General features: G+C 37.8%; 1 protein-coding gene and 1 pseudogene across 1 annotated transcript; one reads left to right on the top strand and one right to left on the bottom strand.

The window, feature by feature from the left end:
- Positions 1-404: 404 nt before the first annotated feature.
- On the bottom strand, positions 405-2,171 carry LOC104590357 (cation/calcium exchanger 4 pseudogene; annotated as a pseudogene).
- A 574-nt stretch (positions 2,172-2,745) lies between these two features.
- Positions 2,746-14,709, top strand: LOC104590354 (protein SGT1 homolog A). The gene is made up of 10 exons (XM_010248983.3): positions 2,746-3,083; positions 6,106-6,175; positions 10,832-10,956; positions 12,079-12,229; positions 12,360-12,456; positions 12,598-12,663; positions 13,053-13,191; positions 13,646-13,725; positions 13,858-13,962; positions 14,392-14,709. Exons 1-10 carry the CDS (start codon positions 2,924-2,926, stop codon positions 14,497-14,499), a joined length of 1,101 nt encoding a protein of 366 aa, XP_010247285.1. The 5' UTR covers positions 2,746-2,923; the 3' UTR covers positions 14,500-14,709.
- The last annotated feature ends 4,376 nt before the right edge of the window (positions 14,710-19,085 follow it).

Here is a 19,085-nt window from a genome sequence, read left to right as displayed (position 1 = left end):
TTCAGGCTCCTCGTAGGGAGTTCGAGCTCTTAGTAGGGAGGTTGGGCTCCTCGTAGGGAGTTCGGGCTCTTAGTAGGGAGGCCGGGCCCTTTGTAGGGAGTTCGGGCTCCTCGAAGGGAGTTCGGTCTCCTCGAGGGGAGTTCGGGTTGCTGGTTTGTTCCCTTTGGTGCTTGCGCCCTGGGTACGTTGCTTTAAGTGTCGAGCTATTTGTTTTTGCCATGTGGAGTGATTGCGAGGTCGGGCCAAATCTTCTTTCATCACATACCAAACAACATGAATCAAACATGCACTTTATTTATTTACAGTAAATGTCAAAGGTACATCAAATCGGATTGAAGCTAAGGGCATACAAAACTGTCTAACAGGGGGTGCAAGGTACACGTAATCTCTGCTCTCTAGCACTCTTGCATTCTAAGCTATTATCAGCTCGCAACCAATTACTAACTTTAGCATCAGAGCGACCTTGCCAGGTAAGCAACCTCGGGTTCTCTGATTCACTTTTTGCAGATCAATCGAGTCCGTCGTCTTCTGGAAGCCAGATCACTTCCAGCTGGGAACAGCCGGATTGCGCTACATCAAAAGTATTTTAGAACAGGAAATGAGTGAACGATCATCAATATTAGTTACCTCATCAGTCCATCCCCACAAACGCCTTGGGCTATCTAACTCATTAATCCTCAATGTCTGATTTGAATAAATTGCCACATTTGAAGCCCACGTCCACTGTGGTAAGGTAGTATGAAGGTGTGGTGGATCACCCTCAGATTCTATGTCCAGTAGTGAGCTGTAAATAGATTCATCTTCCTTACTTCCTATGGAAAAGATACTCCCTTTGACTGGAAGCAATGGCGTCACAGCATCCAGCTTTAACTTGCGGGCCTGTTTCCTCAATATCTCATTTGCAGTAACAGAAAAAAAGCATAAACAATATAGATCGAGACTAAGGCAATTGCTCCACCAACACTCACTTTACCAATTATCAAAATTAGTAAAAGTGGCACAAGGGTGAGGAGGAAAAAACAAATATCTCTAATAAAGCATCTCCTGTCAATTTGAACCCTCTTCTCTGCAACACAAAGCGAGACAGTCCGAACAACAACACAAGTAACAAAAACAGCTCCACTCAGAGAACACTATCGAGACCCACTATCGAGAACACTATCGAGACCCACTTCACCTACATCCGTGTCCACAAAAGCGGCAATGCTAGCAAACACATCAGGAGCTCCATTTCCAAGAGGGAGTAGAGAAACACCAGCAACTGTTGGGGGAAGCTTCAAGAGACTTGAAAGCTTCTCCAAGGAACAACAAAAGTAGTCAACTGCAGTATTACCCAACATATAGAATAAAGCAAGAAGCCATGTGCCCAAGACGGCATACCCCAAGGTCCTAAAGTTTTGACAGTCGCAGTAGAAGACACAATGTAATTAAAGAATCGATTTGATGCGCATTGCGGTTGAGACTGCATACACTTTGGACCATCGTTGGACTTCACAGGGGGAGAGAGAGAGAGCCGCGGCGGTGGGAATACCAGGCAAAGAGAGAGAGAGAGAGAGAGAGAGAGCGAGAGAGCGAGAGAAGACAGGGGGAGAGAGAAAGAGAGAGAGTGAGAGAGAGAGAGAGTGTGCGTGTGTGTGCGGCGGCGGTGGCTGAAAGATAGGGCAAAGAGAGAGAGATAGAGAGAATACGTGGGGAGAGAAGCCGCCGCTGCAAGTAGTGGCGGGAAGACAGGGCTGAGAGAGAGAGCGAGAGAGGTAAGATGTTTTGGTTTTCTAGGTTTGGGGTTATTAGGGGTAATTTGCGTCATTTTCAAAATATTGTAAGGATATTTTGGACTATGCACCGGCTCTGAAATGCGTCTAAACGCGTTAAGAGTTGGCTCAAGGTCTATTGTTTTCAGATTTGAAAATAAGATTTAAGACTAATTTTAATAAGTAAAACCAAACAAGTCCAATCTAGTCCAAACAATACCAATTTTAAGAGGTAAAACCAAACAAGATTCATACCATTTACAAATAGACTCAACAAAATCCATAGAAACCAAGTCCAATCTAGTCCAAATAAAATGCAACTGGACTAGATTGGGTCAAATCCAATACAAATTGAATCAAACACCAAAATAAACATGAAAAATCCAGAAAATATTAATAAACTACAAACACCTACTGTAATTCAACCCAACCCAATTAAAATGCAAATGGACCAGATTGGGTCCAATTCAATCCAATGTGAATGAATAAAAAGCACTTTTGTAAAAGTACTTTGGTAAAAGTGCTTTCGTAAAAGTACTTCATACAAAAGCTTTTATAAAAGTACTTTCATAAAAATGCTTTCATAAAAGTACTTTTGTAAAAATGATTCCATAAAAGTACTTTTGTAAAAATGATTTCGTAAAAGAACTTTTGTAGAAGTGTTGTCATAAAAATACTTTTGTAAAAATGCTTACAAAAGTGCTTTTGTACATATAAAAAGTACTTTTATAAAAATGCTCTCATAAAAATACTTTTGTAAAAATAATTTTATAAAAATTACTTTTATAAAAATACTTTCATAAAAACGCTTTCGAGAATATATTTTCATAAAAGTGTTTTTATGCCGGTGGTTTCTGACCACTGGCATAGAGTTTTTACCAAAACAAATAGAAACGATAAAATAGTAAATACGAAGGAGTAACGTAGTGATTCAGTGGAACTCACCGGCTTAACGCTGATAAGGTTTGAAGTTGTCTATCTTGAGAACTCTCTAGAAGGCGGAGAGAATCGTTTGTCTTTTAATTATTTGGTCCTCCTCGGCCTGCCCCCCTCCTAAATCCTACTTTTTAAAGTGATGACTATCAGAAGCTGAAGACTGAAGCTGATAAATCTTTTCTCAAATCACAATTTGATCCTCGAGTCGTCGTCCTTTCTTCCCCTAAACCTCACTAATGGCGACTGATCTCGAAAAGAAAGCCAAAGAGGCCTTCGTTGACGATAATTTCGAACTCGCTGTTGATCTCTACACCCAGGCTATAGATATAGACCCTAACAGCGCAGATCTCTACGCTGACCGTGCACAAGCCAATATCAAGCTCAAGAGCTACACTGGTCTCTCTCTCTCTCTCTCTCCATATCTATCTATCCTGACTTCAAAGAAATCTTCGAGATGATATGTGCGTCTAAGTATGTCTCTATTTATTTCATTAAGTTTAGCGTTTTGTGATTTATTTGTGCTCTAATCGAATGGTGCCAATTGTTCTTCACATATATGTGCTTGGGTCTTGGGGTTTTTTTAATGTATTTCTCACTGTGGTTGTTACTCGTAATACTCTTCATTAAATTGCAAGGATTTTATGCATGTAGTTCGAGTCAATGTTGGAATTTGTGCTAGATGAATTGGAATATATTTTTGTTCTCTTTTTTGGCGGTTCTAGTCAGCATCATCATCAGCGGAACAAAAATAAAAAATTTTGTCGTAGGGGACTGGTGAACCAATACTTCTAACCTCTAAGATTGATATGATGCATTTAGCCTCCACTAAAGTGATTCTCTCTCTCTCTCTCTCATAGAAGATACCTCCATGTTTGGATAGAACAACGAATTCTATCAATCCTTTCATTGAATGTTTCCGTCCAGTTTGAATAAAAAGATGGAAGGTCCTAGATTGAAAACTTCAGTCACTAACAACATCATTACAACTAATGCGAAATTTTCATTTAACAGTTAAATGTTTCCCTTTTGCTAACTAGCAACCGTTTGTTTAAGCTAAATCTTCGTTATAAATGAAGTGTAATATGTTAGTGAACATGCAAAGCTATATCAGATCAACAGAAGGATTATCAAGTTTAAGATTCTCAGGGTCCTATGATATTTGCTAGGTGACTTGTCTAGCAGAAGAGTTGCCATGTAAAAAGCTGTTCCAAATTCAGTGGTTTTCTAAATGGGTAATTAGGTTACCTTCCCTATATGCTATTCCTATTTTAGCACCATGGAAGATGACATTGTTAATCAAGATGAGTTCAGATATGCTGGTATTATGTCTGTGCTTTATTAGGGGTCAGAAGAAAGTGCTACGCCCATGGTTGCAGCAGATGTGTTCTTAATCCAGATCATAAATGCCTAGTCCATGTGAACCCTATAGCCAATTACCCACTGTATATATTGAGCCTTTAATTAATGCTAGCCATTGAAATTTCAACTTTCTAACTTTGAGAACTTGTAAATGTCCTTTGCTTTAAGATATAATTTAAACAAGAAAGTGCTATGTTCATGGTTGCAGCAGATATGTTCTCAATCCAGATAATAAATGCTCAGTCCATGTGAACCCTATGCCCAGTTAGCAGTTACCCGCTGTATTATATTGACCCTTTAATTAATACTGGCTATTGAAATTTCAACTTTCTAACTTAGAGAACTTGTACAAGTCCTTTGCTTAAAGGTGCAACTACTAATATATACTGTATAAAGTAGATACTTTACCTTTCTAAATAAAGCAGACACTTGTCTTGGTTTTGGTGCAAGCCATAAAAGTTAAATTTGCTTATATGATGCTAACTTATATCTTTACCCTTTACTTGCACACATGTGTAATAGACTTCTCTAACCTCTATAACTGTTCAATTATACGGCTTAGTAGTTAGCATGCAAAGCTTCATTTTGTTTGATTCACCATTTAGTAGTTCTGTAGTTGTGTTTGTTGTTGAAGGAGAAGGCAGTGGAGATTGAACCCAGGTTCAAAAGTGGATGCGTGATTATAGATTTAAAGTTTCATGGATAACTGGACAGAGAGTGTGACATTTTCTTTGGGGGGGGGATATATTATTTTGTGGACAGGCTGGGATTAAAAGATGCTGTTTTAGTGGTTCGGTGTTTTTATAGGAGGTTTGCTTGTCTATAAATTGGACCAAGGCAAGTAAACTTAGTTGACATTCCAAGTTTTATTGGAACTTGGTTGCAATTCATGTCAGGTATTCTTTGTGTTTTTTATTCTATTTATTGATTTTGTAAATATGTGGATAATTAGGTTATGCTTGGAAAAAATTATGCTTCAAAGAATAACTATTTGAAAAATGAGTTTAGGGCCAAAAATGATTTTTTTTTTTTGAAGTTAATTTTTGAGTTCCTAAGAAACAAAGCATCAATTATTAGAACGATTTTTTGTTGATAAGAAAAATTATTAGAATGATTTTTAAGCCCAAGTGAAGAATTAGTTCCAATGTTTTTCATATAACCACAACTAAAAATGCTTCTTATAATAACTCAGTTTATCATGATTTTTTGATACAAAACTAAATTTGTCAGAATTAGTTATCCAAATGCATGCCAAGTGCTGTCCTAATTTCTTGATAGAAACCCTTTTTAACTGATCTGGGATATGGATCTTAGCATTTGATTACATCACCCTACCTTTCTTTACCAACTAAAATGATTGATATGTGTTGGAATAATATCAAATCCTTAGTGTGGCAAAATCTTGAAGTTGGTAATTCCTCCCGGTTGAATCAAACAAGGAGATATAAAAAAGAAAATAAAAACCAAAAGACTCTATGGGTCCTGGTTTTTCTTGGGACATTTGTTTGTGGGTATTTTTCAGTAGTGGTAGTATTGTTAAGATGATGCAGTGTCTGGTGATGGATGGTTGGTGACCTTCCTTGTAATTTGTCTTTTATTTTAATAAATAAATTGTATACCAAAAAAATGTTGGACAAAGATAAGAAAGTATAAAGTATATAGCAAATGAAGATATGCTAAAATTCTATGGTATATTTGGTAAAATTGTGCAATAAATTTTCTTATGTGAATTAACGAAAAAAAATCCCTGTTGGAAACTATCTAGAATTCAAAGAATACTTCAACATAGGCTTTTATTCTAATTGTATATTTTTTGAAGTAAGAAGTAGAAAAAATTTGTCGTCTAATATTCTTTTTTCATTTTGACATCGATGGAGTTGTTTCCTTTATGTTCTTTTTTTGTTTCTTTTATTGTTATCTAAATATACTTGACTCTCCAATAGAAATTCTTCATTGCTGCAGTTGTAGTTGTTGTAGGTTTAGCTTTTTTTTTTTGATAGGTGTTATTCTAGGTTTAGTTATAAAATTGGTTTTTAACACAAGCACATTTTATGAGCAGAGGCTGTTGCAGATGCAAACAAAGCAATTGAGCTGGATCCTTCTATAACTAAGGCATACCTACGCAAAGGGTAAGTTTATTATGCTTCTGATTTCTGGTTGTGTTTTCTAACACTTTAGATGGATTCTTTATTGACCGTTTGGCATTTTCTGATAAAACAGCAAAGACGTTAGTCCACAACCTTAGTTCGATTCATGTTTCCTACATAGATATGGTTTTTAATCTATGTTCCATTCCCATTTTTTCATCTCTTAGATTTCCCTCATTTCTCAGTGACGGAGACGACGAAATGTCTCTAGAAATGTGAGAAAATCACATGGGGTGCATGAAGCCAACTGTTTCAGCTGCATAACCCCACCACCTTTCTGTGACGGATCATATCCACTCATCGAATGAGTTTCCCTTTGGCCTCTATCAGACAAGGTTCAGAGCCGTTTTCAGGTAAACCTTTCTGTCCAGTGAGTGTTCACCCATCATATTCAGGTTATGCCAAGGTACCGTGAGAGAGTTCCCATTTTCTGGTGAAGCCCCTCCCACATCGGTCTATGATGCCCCTATCATCTTATGAAAGTCACTCTAACAGATCCAACAGCAAATGGATAGCCCAATTTTATGGTGCGTTTCCTCATTACTGAAGGACCCATCATTGTGCTAATAATGGAAGGCCTTTAGAGAGTCCATCATATGGATCTCCCTATCACATGCACTCATATTTGCTGAAGGGAACTAAATTACGCCCTAGTTCTAATTTTAGGTCAAATCAAAGTGGCTTCCACTGACTTTCATAAAGTCAGATTTCTGGTGGGCCTTAATTGGGTTTTGATCTTTAGTAACAATGTGCGATTGACCCCTATTTTGGCTTGACATCAAGGGTGCCTTCTTACATGGTGATCTTCTTCAGGAAGTTTATATGAAGCTGAAAGAATGGTAGGATCCATCTAATGGACGCCAAGAAGGTTGCGGAATGGGTGGGCGAATTTCAAAAATTTTCCTACCTTCTTCCAACTGGGAATCATATTCCCTAAATTTAGAATACAATATTCAAGGATCCTACTTGAACCATAATCGAACCAGATTTGAACCAAAAAGAAAAGGGGAGGAATATACCTGATCCGGAGAAGCAGTATCTCCCAAAGTTGGTGTTCACGCCCAAAGAAGACACAAAGATCCGCTCCTGTTGAAGATGACACAACTGTGGGTGGAACGGAACCAGCAGAGTGCGTTCTACACACTGGATCCTTCGCAAGAATTCTCTGGAAACTCTGAACACCGAATCTTTGTCAGTCTTTTTTGCAAGACTGATGTCAAGAACTGATTTCTTGACTTCTTTATTCTTCAAAGATCGAATCTTGTCAGAAAGAGTGGCGGCGGCTGGAGGAGAACTCTTGGGACGAAGATGGCTGAATTGCTTCTCTTTTCTTTGGAGTGTGAATGAGATCTAATCTCTGTTCGCAGGAAGCTATCTTGCTTTTTCTAAAACCCTTGTTCGAAATCTAATGTTTTTTTCTTAGAGTTTTCCTCCTTTTTTCTTGATTAAGAAAGCCTCATTGTTAGGAGTTATCCCAATCCAAATCAGTATTTGGATAGGGGATGATCTTAATCCTATCTATAGATTAAGTTAGTTTATTCCTGTTCTTATCAGGAGGTTACCTGATTCAAATTTGATTTGAATTTGGTCTCCCAGAGTGGATAAGGTTAAAATGCCCTATCCTTTTGCTAACATTAATCTTAGATCCGCCCCATGGATGGGTGATCATATCAGCCCAGCTCGAAATGGGCTTTTGGCCCATTAAGTGTTCAGTGCTTAACTAGTTTCCAATTTGCTGCCTAGTCGGGCTTCTTTGTATGGCGTGGGACCCAAGCATTGATCTACACACCAGCCACATGGGTTCGGCCCAACCATTATTACAAGGCCCAACCATTATTACAAGGCCCAACTGAATTCACTGAAAAGCTCAATAAACCCCTGAGCCCATCACATGGACCCTATGGGCCCAACATTTACATTAAGTGGTCCCTGGGCCTAGCCATCTTATAAAAACCCAGGGACCGTGGGCAGGTGCAAGGTTAGCCCATCAGGTACTATCCTAAATGGTCTTACACTTAACCTCTCAGCCCTTAATGATCAAGCACCGCCCGACTAGAGAGGACCTCTCCGTCGATTGCAAGGAATGGTGCCGCATTCTCTACTCACATGGATCCCGGGAATTAAAACCATTTGCAAACATTTTGAAACCGTACATATACATATATACATATATATATATATATATTAATTTTGCAAAACAAAATTCCAACGATTGAAATCAACTGCCGGCAGTTTGGTTTCCATCAGAGAGAGTGCATTCTCGATCATTACTCTTGTCCGACAAAGGGGCTGATCCTGTCACTATGATCACCCACTTAGATGAATTCTCAGACTGTCCCTACATACCCAGGTTTTGATCCCCATCTAAGGATCTCACTGATTGGCATATCAAAGACAGCCTGATCCGACACCTAGTGAAGTGTCATAATCGAGTCTAGGGGTCAGGTGTAACTTTCCAGTTTTGTCCATCTGTCTCCAAGGTCTAGGGCAATACTGGAAATCTAGTCCGGTTCAAGGATTCGGGTAATCCCATACTGCATGTGCCTTGGGTTTTACCCTGGTGGCCGAGACAGGCCATCCCAACACTTGGTGGCACACCAGTATCAGCCTTGGCAGGATAAATCTCCTCAGACTTATCCAATGGCTGTGAACATTTAAAACTAACACGAGTCTCTATAAGTGTCCAGTTTTAGGGTCTTACATAGTGTCATACCAAACAACATGAATTAAACATGCACTTTATTTATTTACACTAAATGTCAAAAGTACATCAAATCGGATTGTAGCTAAGGGCATACAAAACTGTGTAATAGGAGCAACCACCGGGGTTTGTTGCTTAGGGTGGGGGGGGATGGTAACGTGTATAGACTCAAGAAGGCAATCTATGGGCTGAAATAATCTTTGCGTGCTTGGTTTGGCATATTTAGTGAAATGGTGAAAGACTTTAGTTTGAAGCAGTGCCAAGTTGACCACTTAGAATTCAACTATGAGACTGAAGCTAGGAAGATTTTGTTGGTTGTATATGTTGATGATATTATTATAATTGGTAGTAATAATATGGGGATTGACGTATTGAATGCATTTATTCTAAACAAAAGATCTTGGTAAGTTAAAGTATTTTTTGGGAAGATTTTATTAGTGGTATATGCATATGATATTGTTATAATTGATAGTAATAATATGGGGATTGACATATTTAAGGCATTTATGCATGATCAGTTCTAAACAAAAGATCTTGGTAAGCTAAAGTATTTTTTGGGAACAAAAGCTGCAAGGCTGAAGCATGGTATTAACCTGTGCCAAAGAACGTATGTTCTTGACTTGCTTTTGGAGGTAGGACTATTGGGTGCCAAACCAGCTAAAACACTGATGGAGCCAAATGTCAAATTAAGTAATAATGTAGGTGAAGAGTTTGAAGATCTTGGGAGGTACAAAAGGCTAGTGGGTAAGTTAAACTACTTGACCATTACTTGACTAGATATATCATTTGCGGTTAGTATGGTAAACCAGTTTATGCAAAATCCTCGGATTTTGCAATGTTTAAAGGGAGCTACAGGTCGTGATTTGTTGTTATTTTGTTACATAAGACCGGAGGGAGTCTTGAAATAAAAGGTTACATAAATGCTGGTTGAGCTGGCTCAATATCTTACAAAAGATCCACTACAAGGTATTGTACCTTTCTTGGAGGGAATCTGGTGATATGGAAGAGCAAGAAGCAAACTGTAGTAGCAAAGAATAGTGTTGAAATTGAATATAGAGCCATGACACACATTGCATGTGAGCTAATGCGGTTGAAGAATCTCTTGTGAGAGATGGGGTACTTAGTTGACAACCTTATGAAATACCACGACAACCAAGCTGCAGTCCACATCTCATCTAATTCAGCTTTCAATGAGAGAACAAAGCCCATAGAGGTTGATTGCTACTTTGTAAGAGAAAAGGTGCTTGGTGGAGTGATAAGCATGATATATGTGAATCGAGGAAATCAGTGGGCAGATTTGTTTACAAAAGTGTTGAGTCGGGGAGGAGTGAATTACATATGTGACAAATTGGGATTATATGATATATACTCACCAGCTTGAGGAGCAGTGTTAGAGTTGGTAGTCAAGAGGGTATTTAGTCTTTATGTTTTGTTATTAATAGTTGCTTTGTCTCTTTTATCTCAGCTTAAGCTATTGTATCCCATAATTAGGGACATAAGAGTCTTTGTACATTAAAGTTCAAAACCTATAAATAAGAAGGTGGTCGGCTGGGAGAGAGTGATTTTCTCTTCAGCCGTTTCTCTCTATTTTCTTCTCCTTCTTTATTCTTTCTCTCTTATTTCTGACCCAGAACGGAAACCGTACTAACCGAACCATTAATACTTAACAAAAAACGATGTTTTTATATGAAAGCATATACACTTTACATGGATTGCAAGTGTTTCAATTTGTATCTATTTTTTATATCCCATCTGGAATTTGTTTCCTGTGGGAGACCAGTTAATGCTTGGGATCATAGAGTGGCATTATGATATGTCAAGAATATGTTAGAAGAATATTATAATTTGTACTTATTTTAAGATGCCATTCTCCGCTTGCTTATTTCACATAATCTGATTCGTTGATGTTTGTTCTCTATCATTTTTCTTGTCTGCAGTACTGCATGTATTAGACTTGAGGAATACCAGACTGCAAAGGCAGCCCTTGAAGCAGGTATTGCTTTGTCACCAGGAGATTCAAGATTTACCAATTTGATCAAGGAATGTGATGAGCTTATTGCAGGTATGTACATGCTTGAAACAGAGTATAAAGCCTATGTTTAGTGTAGCTGTTAACCATGAGCTTATTTTATAGCTGAGTCTCACTCTCTCTCTCTCTCTCTCAATCTCTCAATCTTTGATATTCTATTGTAGTTCAAATTGCAGATATCTTTCATTGGTGATTGTCAAAAGGATTCCAGGTTGTAAGGCTTTCCAGATATGCTTATTGAAGTTACTGTGCATGGTGGCATAATATCATCTATCTTAGGAAATATTTGGAGGCATAAAGCACCATTAATTATGAATATAAAATCAATTTCTGATGCATAGAGTTGTAATCTTGTGACTCTATTTCCCTGCTGTTGCAAAAAGTATGTTAAAAAACACAAGGCGCTAACTAAAGAACTCAAGGGTCAGACTAGAAACAGAAAAGTGACATGCAAGATGGGGAAAAATATACAGAAGAGTAACATCCTCTTTTGTATTATGATTGTTTAATATCAACTCCTAAAATCATCATCCTCTCGGGGTGGGGCTTTTTAGTGAAGTGCTGTAAAGAACTGAAGGGTCAGACTAGACACAGAAAAGTGACATGCAAGATGGGGAAAAATATACAGAAAAGTAACATCCTCTTTTGTATTATGATTGTTTAATATCAACTCCTAAAATCATCATCCTCTCGGGGTGGGGCTTTTTAGTGAAGTGTTGTACTGCCAATGTGCACTTTTTTCCCTGACAGTTATCAATTAACTTTATTTTTTTATCAATATTATCAATTAACTTTATTAATGAGTAAAAGATGAAGTACAAAATTTACGGAGAAACAGAAAATATACAAGCCTACAGCCCTGTAATTTTTTTTTAAAGGTGGAACTATATTAAATGAAAGGAGATGAAAGGTGCCCTCAAAAACAGAAGCACAAGAGCTGGGGTAGACCCAAACTCTCCAAGTTTAATAGCTGGACCTTCACATTTTTTATATGATTATCATGGAGCTGTTGACATTGTATGTTCTTAATCCTAACCTACTATAGGTTTTCAGAAATATATCGAGGAAAATGCATTTTTAGTTCAGACTTTTCATGATGACATCCTCGTGTATCATCTGACCTATCTTTGATGGGCCTTTGGTATGTTTTTTCAGAGGAGACTGGTCTTCTACCAAAACAATCAACACAAAGTGTGTCGCAAAGTGCTTCTCCTGTCGTATCTGCAGAAACAGTAAAAGGTGTTACACCAAAACAGGATAATTCCCATGAACCAGCAGTGATCGCACCAGCCAAACCAAAGTACAGGTATGCAAATATAATAGGTGGGATTAGAAACATATGGTATCTTGCATGGTTTCTAGTTGCCAAGGTTGGTTCACTCCATTGTTCAGTCGGCATCTCTTTGGTTGATCTAAAAGTGAATGGTTTTGCACAGGCATGAATACTACCAAAAGCCAGAAGAAGTAGTTGTGACCATATTTGCAAAGGGAACACCAGCCAAAAATGTGGATGTTGATTTTGGTGAACAGATAGTATGTTTCTCCAGATCAATGCTTACCATGGATTAGTGCTTTAGTTGCATTTTTGGTGTACTTGTTGATTTTAACCTTAGGCCTCTAAACTGTCAACAAGGTACATGGCTGAAAATTTTGTCATTTGTTCTTGTCATGCAGTTAAGTATTACCATTTCTAAGCCTGGGGAAGATGCATTTCATTTTCAGCCTCGCTTGTTTGCAAAGGTAATTCTGATTTTGGAACTTCCACTTTAATACAATATCTTTTTTCTAATTGTTTTGTTACTGAACATAATGCAGTTCTTATTTATTAATGTTAAAAGTTAATTGACTCTGTGTACAATTTCTAGATGAATTCCTTTATTTTCCTCTAACAATTATGGCTAATTGATGATACATGTAATGGTGTTGGCTTATTTTCTAGAAAGTTGTCAGTGTTGTTCTGTCTTTAGTGTCAAACCCCATTATCCCAAACTGGTATAATGTTGTCATTTTTCCTCTTCTCAGCCTATCAAGTGCACTGATTAGTGACTCGTTATACAATACTTTATTCTGGGTGTAATTTTCGGTTGCTAAATTGTTTAGTGTTGGTGCCTGGCTGCATGGAAGAACAGATAATACCTGAGAAGTGCAGATATGAAGTAATGTCTAACAAAATCGAAATCCACCTCGCAAAAGCTCAGGCAATCAACTGGACGTCATTGGAATTTACCAAGGAAAATACAGTTCTACAGAAGGTCAATGTGTCATCAAGTAGGTATTCTAGTTTTCATATTTAATGCTGTTTTAGATGTAATAGTAGGACAGCCTTTTCTGTTGGATTGTGATGCATCGAGGAACTCCCTTACGTTTTTGCCTTTTTTCTTTGGAGGTTTTCCATTTTACTGGAAATGGATGTTACCTTTGGTAGCTATGAAGCTTATTAGTTTGAGTGCTAGCATAATGTGTTATGCATTTTCCTTTGATTATTCCCTTCGTTTAGTTCAGTTAGGTTCTGTAAATCGATCATAAGTATGGCTTGAAAAAGTTATCTACCTGTTTTAGTCTCTTATAAGCTATCATTAGCTTATCAGATTAAGGATCACAAACCTGTTGCTGAGTTCTTATATATTTTTCAATATGAATGCAGTTATTGAAAATTTAATCCATTTCTCATATTGGAGCCTCCATTATCTAATATTTGGATCATGATATTTTAAATTTATAGGTGTTGGAAGGCCTATATACCCATCATCAAAAGTGAAAGCTGTTGATTGGGATAAATTGGAAGCCCAAGTGAAGGAGGAGGTTCGTCAGTAAACTTGTAACTTATGCGGGGGGTGTTATGATGTCCATATGAGAGTTTATGTTCCAGGAATAATGGATTTGTAATTGAATCTTGGTTAGTAGGTCAATTGAGACATTATTTTGTTGACTCAGGAAAAAGAAGAAAAGCTTGATGGAGATGCGGCTTTGAACAAACTATTCCGAGACATATACCAAGATGCTGATGAGGACACAAGGCGGGCCATGAGAAAATCTTTTGTAAGACCTACTTCTCTTCTTTGTTTCTACTACCTCGGACTGTATAAAATGTTGTTATTGCAATTTGCAAGTGCAATACTTGCTATTCTTCGTAACCTGGAATGCATTTGATGGTTAGAGGCTTCCTAGTGGATTAACTGTCTACCATGATGCATATTTTGTTGACATTCCAATAGAAGGCTTCTGGTGTTCCAAGAACATAAATGATAACAATTTTCTGCTCCATGAAGGATTGACTTTCTTCTGGAATGTTAGTTACCATGGACCGCCTTGCTTATCTGGTGCATCCTTGATGGCAGTATCCCTGGTTCAATCTATTTGTTTTAGCATTCCTCGAAACTGTCATGTTGTCGGTTGTAGGGGTACTGGTGCTCAAGCTCCGTTATTAAATAATTAAAACCACATCTTATTCTTGGTATGGTGTTGCAGGTGGAATCAAATGGGACTGTTCTATCTACAAATTGGAAAGAAGTGGGTTCCAAGAAAGTAGAGAGCACCCCACCAGATGGCATGGAATTGAAGAAATGGGAGTACTAATGTTTTCATTGGTTTGGTGCAACTGTAATTGTAATTTTATTATCTTCCTGAGTGACCATTTGCGTTTCTGGAGGTAATTCTTTCGGTGTTAACTGTTGCTACGACTGTCATATAATTAATCCTATTTTTCTTGGTCACTAATGTAGTCTGTGGAACAATATTATGTTAAGATCTAGCGATCCTACGAAAAAAAATGATCTAGTTATCCAAGGTTATGTCCCTAAAATTGTTAATAGATACAGTTGTTTTTCCCATTTTGCTAGTGGATAGATTAAGGGTCCGTTTGGTTCGAGGGAATAGGAGCCTGGAATCGGAATCAGAATGGGCCATTCAGATTCTCATTCTTTGGTTGACGAGCCCATTCTAGGCGGAATGGGATTCCCCCATATTGGGGAATGGCCATTCCCGACTCTCCCCATGGAATGCGATTCCCATTCCAGTCTTTATGTTTTATTTATTTATTTTTTTACAAAAAACACCCCCTTCGTTTCAACCCCTAATCGACCATATGAGGAACTTCTTCTGCACTTCAACTTCAACCTTCATATTAACCATTGCTGTCTTTGCCGCCAATCTCATCTCCGACGAGGTAAGACCACCGCCGTTCATCTTTCTTCCTCTCCTCCTCCTTCCAAATCAATTGGCCCTCTTCTTATTCCTCTTCCTTCTAATATGGTGGTTTGTTTTACAAATCCACCCCTTTTTTCTGATTTGGATCCGCCCTTGCTCTGATTCATTTTGCAGATTTGCCCTACTCTGTTCGTTTTACAATCCGCCTCTTGTTTTGGTGAGACATAACTTGCTCTGTAATTTTTTTTTGTTAAAGTTACATAATTAGGTAACTACTAGACATTTTACGTTTCTGCATAGTTAAACCCAGTAAAGATTTCACATCACAACATCTACATCTAATTAGTTCATCATCAACGTTGGTAGCAACAACTACATCAACAATTATCTTATTCCCATTGTCAACAACAAACTACCCAAAAAATAGAAAAGCATATCGGTCTACAATTACAATTAGTACTTGGTATTTGGGTTTTGATAGGGTCACCTTACAACAATGGTTCTAATCTAGTTTTTATATAGAATTGATAAGAGAAATAAAAAAAAACCAGTTTTGTCATATACATTTGATTTTACTCATTTGTCAAACCGTTATCCATAAGAGGGATTATAAGTGATTGGATTTGTTGAGTCTAAGTCAAGTTTCAGGTCATAGTGAGAGATAAAGTGAATGAGAAAGCAATGATCCAATGGTGGAAAAGAGTTCAAACGATTTCATTACCTTTGAATACATTTATAGATTGAGTGAATAGAAAAGAATAAGAAAATAAAGAAAGAATCTCTCGGTTACTGTATGTTATTTTAGGGCCAATTGATCACTTAGTTTGCTAATATTATAAAGATTTGATGAAGATCTTGATGGGATCATAGCTGATCTGTTCAAAGCTACACAAGCTGAATCTGTGCTACTTGTAGCAAGTACTGCTGCATTCACCAGTGGCATGCATGAAGACGGTGCTGAGATGGGCTTAGCAAGAAATATGCCAAACCCAGAACATCAAAATAATTGCAGGAAAGTGAATGAATGTGAAAATGTATTGTTACTAGCTGCGGTATAACTTTCACCAGCAAAAACAAAAAAGAAAAAAAAAAAAACAGATACCACATGGAATCCTTCCCTTCTCTATGTGGCTCTTGAAGTAAAATACAAGATGCCACATGGAATCCCTCTCTTCACAACCATGTTGCTGTGAACAATGATGATTAGCATTTGCTCCAAGGAACAAATCCCTGGAATTATGGGAGGAATTTATTCCATATATCTCCATGGTGAATAGATTTTTTTTTCTAGTCTTATTAACACATATGCCCATCCCTATATTGTGTATTGTTTCCATGGTGTCCATATAGTTTAGAGATGGACCTTTGCATCTCTTGCCTTCATGGTGTATTGTCTATGAAAAAAATGCATTGTTTAGTTTCTTTTTTTTTTCCTTTCTCTTTGATGACACCTTTTTTCATAATTTATTAATTTATTGTAATATTTTTTTGGTTGCTGCTATGTCTATGTAATGGATTGGACCCATATCAATGCGTCCGTTTAGTTTAAAGATGGCCCACACCAAAATGCAAAAAACAACATGAATAAAGGGCCACTCCCATTTGTTTTTGGCTTTCTGACCTTCCAAAAGAATAGTCACACATGCAATGGTTAAGATCATTTGATTGCAAACTTGAACATCATCCTCGTATATTAGAAAATTCCTTGATGAAGGCCATCAAAATGCTACTCCTAATTAACTAATTCCCCTCCTCTGTGTAACATTTATTGGTATAGCAAGTGTTGCCATTTAGACAGTTTTTTGATAATACCTTAAAGAAATGTTCTTGCATGCTACTCCTAATTAACTAATTCCCCTCCTCTGTGTAACATTTATTGGTATAGCAAGTGTTGCCATTTAGACAGTTTTTTGATAATACCTTAAAGAAATGTTCTTGCTATTTCCTTCCTTCTAAGGAAACAGAAAATAGTTGGTTTCGGAATTTCTGTACTATAGGTTTATAAGTTATTTGTATTGCTTTTGTAGTATTGACATTAGTTCATTAAAATAATTTTTACATGGAGGACAAAGCCCCACTCTTATTTTGGAGTCAAGTAGCATGCTTTTAATGCCTTTATCAATGGACAGCTTTCAGGTATATTTCATGGAGTCGGTGATTCACAAAGAAATGTTCCTTGTTATTTATTAGATCCTTTTTCATTCTGCCCTTCCTTGAGACAAGGGAAAACATGAGATTTATGTTTACATGAAAGGTCAACCTGCAGGCCGGAATCAATAAAATTGCTCTCCTCAGTGTTTGGCTGTTGGCAAGGGTATAATGGCTCAGTGTTTGACTGTATAATGATTTCTTTGAGTTGAATTGTCTCAGCTACCAACACAGATTCTGGTTATCATTCATTTTTTCATATTTTCTCTATATATGCACTTGTTGGCAGGTTGTCAATGTGTGTTTGTTGAAAATATATAATAAGTGGGTAGTTTTGAGATTTTTTTTAATAGGGGTAGAATTGGAAATTTTGGTTGATTCTGATTCTAGTTTCTAGTTAAACTAAACAGCAACAATCGGAATCGGATTCCAATTCCTGACTGAACCAAATAGGTGTCAGGAATAGGTGATTCTGATTTCGATTCCTAGGGATTCTGATTCCGATTCCGATTCCGGTCCTGTTCATGAACCAAATGGACCCTAATATTGCAACCAAAAGCTTGTGGCAAAGCTTTTGCTGTATCTGCTGAGCATATGCATGGTAACTGATGTAGTGCGATCTGATGCTCCTGTTCGTGGATAGTTTGGATGTCGGATTGAGTAGGTTGCTTGGTCGAGCTACACAAGAGAGGTAATCAGAGTGTTCGGTTTGCTTTATCTGGGGTGGACACTTCGATGCTTAATTTAGCGAGTTGGTATTTGATTGCAAAAAAGCAAGAGAGTTAGTATGCTTAAGAGCTAAATCGTGTGTACTTCTTTTGTGAAAGGGGATGCCTTTATATAGGCAAGCCGTTGTGAGACTCACGAAGCGTGTGCGAGATCACCGGCTCGTTTGATTTAGAGGTGGACTCCACGTAAGTTGATAACGCTTATCTAGTTGCATTCAGAGATGATAACCTACTTAAGGAGGTCACTTAGCACGTAAGGTAGGTCACTAATCAAATTCGGGTCAGGTTGGCGGAAGCAGGTCATCTCTTATGCCGATCTAATGTCTTGTCGGGCCGTTCACAACTCAGCCTGTCGAGGTGGGGCTGAGGTTGTCAAAGTGGGTGCGAGGTGTCTAAAGCACTTCCAAAATTTGTCTATGTGGTGCTAAGTTGTCATCTCATGATTTTAAGGAGCCACATGTCACGAAGTTATTGAGGGCGAAATCTGCCCTCATCAGTTAGTCACTACGGTATTCCAATGTACCCTCTTTAGTTATAGTCACTATGGTATTCCAAAGTGAGTGAGAAATGGTGGAGGACGATGGTGATGGTTAAAACTAAAATTATGGGAGCATGATCACTTAAATTTTCATTTTTGCAGTCGACATGGAGTCATGGATGATGGTGAAGGTGATGAACAACCATGAGAGGAGAAGGATCTTCTAAAAACATCATAGTTTTGTGCCATCTGTCCACAACAATTGAGCAAGGTGCATATTTATTTGAACAGATAAAGATGCATTAATTCACTTTAATTTATGAAAAAACTCTAGTGTTGTCGACAGGTGGTAATTTATTAGAACACAAGGGAGGAATTATTTATCCCACTGGTTGTATGATAAGATTTCTTAGTAATAAATGCAATGGGCAAATGAGCAACATTTCTGATGCAGCACGATCTGGGCACTCCTAGCTGGCTACTGATAGGCTCCTTGTTGGCAACGGATGGCACCTGAGAAGATGGAAAGGAAGGATTCCCGGGGATTTTGCTCGGTGGGAATACTCCGATGCTTAAGTTAGAATGCAGAAAGGAAGGAAAAGAAGATCTGGTAGCTAAGAGTGTAGGTCACGCTTTATCACTATACTTGAGAGATTAGAGGT

The sequence above is a fragment of the Nelumbo nucifera genome, chromosome 6, assembly GCF_055504915.1.
Source record: "Nelumbo nucifera cultivar China Antique chromosome 6, China Antique-T2T, whole genome shotgun sequence".
Lineage (NCBI taxonomy): Eukaryota > Viridiplantae > Streptophyta > Magnoliopsida > Proteales > Nelumbonaceae > Nelumbo > Nelumbo nucifera.
The sequence above is the reverse complement of the archived record's forward strand: the minus strand, read 5'-3'. Positions and strand labels throughout refer to the sequence as shown.